This window comes from Octodon degus, unplaced genomic scaffold (genome assembly GCF_000260255.1).
Source record: "Octodon degus isolate 3935 unplaced genomic scaffold, OctDeg1.0 scaffold00111, whole genome shotgun sequence".
Classification (NCBI taxonomy): Eukaryota; Metazoa; Chordata; class Mammalia; order Rodentia; family Octodontidae; genus Octodon; species Octodon degus.
Window position 1 is genome coordinate 3,490,055 of NW_004524687.1, and position 5,075 is coordinate 3,495,129.

At 43.3% G+C, this 5,075-nt stretch overlaps 1 protein-coding gene across 1 annotated transcript in view; it reads left to right on the forward strand.

Annotated features, from left to right (window-relative positions):
• The first annotated feature begins 258 nt into the window (after positions 1 to 258).
• LOC101588789 (paraspeckle component 1) overlaps positions 259 to 5,075 on the forward strand; it is a 98,895-nt gene continuing 94,078 nt past the window's right edge. The window contains exon 1 of the mRNA XM_023699167.1: positions 259 to 794. Within this exon, the coding sequence (XP_023554935.1) occupies positions 432 to 794 (363 nt within the window). The 5' untranslated portion in view covers positions 259 to 431. The remainder of the gene's footprint in view (positions 795 to 5,075) is intronic.

A 5,075-nucleotide genomic window follows, 5' to 3' on the forward strand; every position in this document is an offset into this window, starting at 1 on the left:
AAACATGTTCTCCAAATCATTTGTCTTTGCACCCACTGCTGGCTGCATCACAGAACTCAGCCCATTCGCCCACCACGACAGGAGGACGGGAAGCTGCAGCCCCCGCCCTTGCAGGAGGCCTGAACGGTACGGCACACACGCTGGGCAAAGACGCAAAGTCAGCCGAAAGGCCGTTGGCGCAGAGCGTGCGCAGGCGCAGCGCCGGCCTCTGCGGAGGGGCGGGGCTAACGTCGGCGTCTCTTCCAACTTTGGCTGGTGGCGGCGCCATTTTGAATGTGCGGCTGCTGTCCCTGTGTGTCTGAGAAGCAACGCTGCTTTTAGGCCACCTGGCCTACAGTGCTGGCTGTCCGTCCTTCGTTTCCATAGGTACACGCAGAGACGCTGCCATATAAGTCTAGGCCTGTGCCTGGTACCAAGGCTAGTTCACGGAGATGATGTTGAGAGGAAATCTCAAGCAAGTGCGCATTGAGAAGAACCCGGCCCGCCTTCGCGCGCTTGAGTCCGCAGCGGGCGACAGCGAACCCTCGGCCATGGCGCTGGCGCTGGCGGGAGAGCAGGCACCGCCCGCCCCCGCCGCCCCGGAGGACCGCCCGGAGGAGGAGATGGGGTTCACCATCGACATCAAGAGCTTCCTCAAGCCGGGCGAGAAGACGTACACGCAGCGCTGCCGCCTGTTCGTGGGGAACCTGCCCACCGACATCACTGAGGAGGACTTCAAGCGGCTTTTCGAGCGCTATGGGGAGCCTAGCGAGGTTTTCATCAACCGGGACCGCGGCTTCGGCTTCATCCGCCTGGTGAGTCTCGGGGGCCGGGGGGGAGCCAATGCTTTAAGGCTAAATTGTGTGCAGAGCCACTGAAACGGAGCTGAAGTTGGAACGGAAGCTGGTCTCCTCACCACGAGTACGGTCCTAGAGACTTCTGAGGAATGACCTCGAGGATCTCCTTGCCTGTCACCGGATTGGCAATCACTTAACTGTAGACCCCAACCGTTTGCCCTGAGCACACCCCCATTTACCCTGAACTTCGCTGTGTCCTAGGTGTGCTCCAGGAATACTGGGAAGTACAGCGCGGGGTTGTGTGGAATTGTTAGAAGGTGTCAAATATGTCTGAGCAACGTTCTGCATAGTTGGCGCGGAGAGAGAATGACCTGTTCTTGTCACAAAATATGCATCTTGGAATCAAATTTTTTTTTTTTTTTTTTCCGGAACCAGGGATTGAACCCAGGCCCATGCGCTTGCCAGAGAAGCGCTTATTCCACTGAGCCATCTCCTCGGCCCCTCAAATTTTGACAGGCTTTCCAATAACTTGAACCAAAATTGAATCTCGTATCTTGCAACATTTAGACAGTTTTACTCATAGGACAGGATACTTAGGTTTTCCTGTGTGCTTTGATGTCAGGGTTATGTCATTACTGTAATTCATATTTCGTTATTGGGTATTTTCCAGTAAGTATTTTCCTTGGGATTTTTTCTGTGAATGTGTAGTTCAGGCTTCTGGATATAGCCCAGACTGACCTTGAGTGGGCCACCAGTCCATTCTAGCGGGATGTTTTTTACCTATAGAAGTGATTAATTTTTCTTTTATCTTTTTAGTTAGACGTGCAAAATTGTTAGTCATTGCAGCTCGTGGAAGCTTCCTTATTGGAATTTGGAATTTCAAAATCAGTTTTTTTCAATTATGGGCAGTGCAAAAACTTAAAATGTACAGGAAATTGATTGTAATTAATTGGTACTGTATTTGGGGGGCATACCTCAATATCTTAAGTGAGGGATGAATATTCAGAAATATTGATAATGAGCCAGTAGGACTTTGTTCAGAATTAATTAATTAATTAATTTTGGCAGAACCGGGGATTGAACTCAGGGCCTTGCATTTGCCAGGCAAGCGCTTACTCTACTCAGCCATTTCCTCAGCCCTTAGAATTTATTTATTTATTTATTTATTTATTTATTTATTTATTTTTTTTGAGGAACCAGGGATTGAACTCAGGCCCTTCCGCTTGCCAGGGAAGCGCTTATTCCACTGAGACATCTCTTCCCCCCACCCCAGAATTTAATTTAAGTAACCTGTAAGACTTTTTGTTGTTGTTCATCTCCATGGTATGTGTATCAGGTACATACATGGTTTACAATACATTAATATTATCATGCCTTGCTTATTAGTTTGGCCTTACCAAAAAGCCACTGAAATATCCATAACCAGTAAGACTTTCAATGTAAATGCAGAAGTTGGGCCAGGGGTGTAGCTCAGTGGTGGAACCCTTGCCTAACGTGCCTAAGGCTCTGAGTTCCATCCCCAGTGCCACAAGAGGTGAAAAAATGCAAATAATTATCTTAAAAGACATTATGTTTTGCCAGATGTGGTGGTGCATGCACATAACCCCAGGACTTTGGTGGCTGAGGCAGGATCATAGTTGAGTTCAAATCCAGTTTGTGCTACATAGTGAGCTCTGGCCTGCTTGAAGTACATAATGAGACCCTGTCTCAGAAAAAAAAAAAAAAAAGAAATTAGGTTTCTACAATAGATATTTATAAGCAACTTTTGATAAACTTTCCAAAATGATTTTATGTAATAGTTTCATGATCCTCAGCTTCTGGCACTTTTTCTGAAATTGTCATTCTGGAGAACAGGGATCTGAATTTGGCATTTTGGATCAGGAGGGGTAGCATTTCCCTCTCTTGAAAGTTTTGCATCTGAAAATCAAGTATTTTATTGAATGGGAAAATCTTTCATATCTTTTAGGGATATTAGTAATTGACATTTGTTTTTATCCTGACCATATCAGTACTGTTCAATAGTACTGACTTTAAGGATGGGAATGATGTGTATCTGCACTGTAGAATGCCACTAGCATGATGACTTTTCCTCCCAGTGCTGGATGCTGAACCCGTACCTCTCACACTGAGCTACATACCCAGCGCCTTTTACAATTTTTTTGTTTGAAGGTGGGGTTTTGTTATGTTGCCCATGTCGGGTTCAGACTTGTCATTCTCCTGCCCAAGGCTCCTAAAAAGCTGAAATTACAGATGTAACCAGCTGATTTAAAAAAATACACGTTTTCCTCTCATATGTGACTTGAATGCTTAAAATGGATAGTGCAATTTGAAATTTTATTTGTCCTTAATTTAGGCACACATCTTTGGCCTTTGAATTCCAGCATCTTAGTGACTGATGCTGGAGGATCACAGCAAGTTCAGGACCAGACTGGGTGGTATAGTAAATTAAGGCCATATGTGGCTAGTTTATGGGTCAGAACAATCATTGCTTTTCCTTCTGTTGATGAACATTTTTTTTTTTTTTTTCTGTAGCAGTGTGAAATAGGATGAAATGCTGGTATTGTCTGTTCCTTTGGGATACTCTTTCTCATGTAGCACCCTAACATGTGTTTATATGTAGGAATAGTAAAGATTTGTTAGTTGAAAATTGAATTTACAAAATAAGACTTTCCTTCTTTATTTTTTTGTATTTTAGGGGAGGGTCTACAGGGTGTTCAGGGTCTCACTACTAGGTCAGACTTGTAGTGATTTTCTTGTTTAGTCTTCCAAGAGCTGGGATTACAGGCCTGCACCACCAGGCCCAGTCTCAGTTGCAACCTCAGTGTGCCCTATGGGTGGGGCCGGCAGGGCAGGCCAGGGTATTGAACCCCCAGCCCCTGAGCCTGCTTGCAGGCTCTTTAATCTGCTGTGGTATTTGGTTGGCCTATAATTTTTTTTTTTAATTTATTGGTAGTTTTTAGATGTAGTGATCACATTTGTCATAGGGAATTTGTACCTATACATGATATATTTTGATTTTTTTTCCCCATTTCTCTACTCTCTTCAGCCTTTCTCCCCATCATTGAGCAAAAGCTTATAATATGCAGAAGAGCTCCCCATGAGAACAATTATATGGCCAATTACGTTGGTGATGCTGAGGTGGAATGATCTGGTTTAGAATCATTTAATAATGGAAGTCACAGAATATTTATTTGTGCTGAGAGTTGAACTGAGATTATCACATTTACTAAGTACATGCTATACCACTGAGCTACATACCTTCAGCTTTCTCCTATTTCCCCCGTCCCTTCTCCTTCCCCATTCTCCCTTCCTGATGGCTTATTCATTTTTGAGAATAAAAAGGCCCCTTATAGTTGGGCCTACCTTTGAAGTGTAGCCCAGATAAGCCTTCAACTAGAGTCATTCTTCCTCCTCAGTATCCCCAGTGCTGGGATTAATAGGCATGGGCCACTATGCTCCACTTCCTGACAGTTTTTAGTCATTAAACTTTTTGCTACTACTAATATTTAGTAAGGATAAAATAAAATGTGACTTCTCAATATCTCTGAAAAGGTTAAATTTTTTTTTTTAATTTTTAGGGAAGGGTCTACAAGGTGTTCAGAGTCTCACTACTAGGTCAGACTTGTGATCGGCCAGTTTACAGCCTCCTAAGAGCTAGGATTACAGGATGCACTACCACATCCAGTCTCAATTGCCATTTCAGGGTGCCTAGGGATGGGGAACCCTGGAGCCCTGTTTTAATCCACTGAGCTATTTGGCCTTTCCATTTGTTTTTGTATAAATAGTTCTGTAGATAGGTGCGGTATTTGCAGAAGAGCAGTAACTTAAAGCTAGTGCAGACATTTTACAGGTTGAACAAAGAGCTCTTGGAAGACCCAATACTATTATGGACTACTGGACTATTTTGGAATATTTTGCTGAGTTCACACACCTATAATATTTAAATGATGGAATCAAAGAAAAAAGGGGGATATAGATGAATGACCATTTTGTATCTGTGTATTCAAAATGGTTAGGATAGATATATAACTACATTCTCTTAATTCAAGGAATAGAAGGATTTGATCTAATGGTGTTTGTAAATAGGATGTCATGTCTGCATCTTGTACAACAAATAACCACTAGGAAGGCAATATGCAATGTGTTAATTATTGGAACTGTCCTACCAATTTGATTTGAAACTGTCGCATTGCTATTTATTTCTCAATAAAATTATGGGGAAAAAAAACTCTTGTGAAGCTAGGCACTATGGTTCAGACCTGTAATTCTAGCTACTTGGGAGGCTGAGTCAGGGAGATC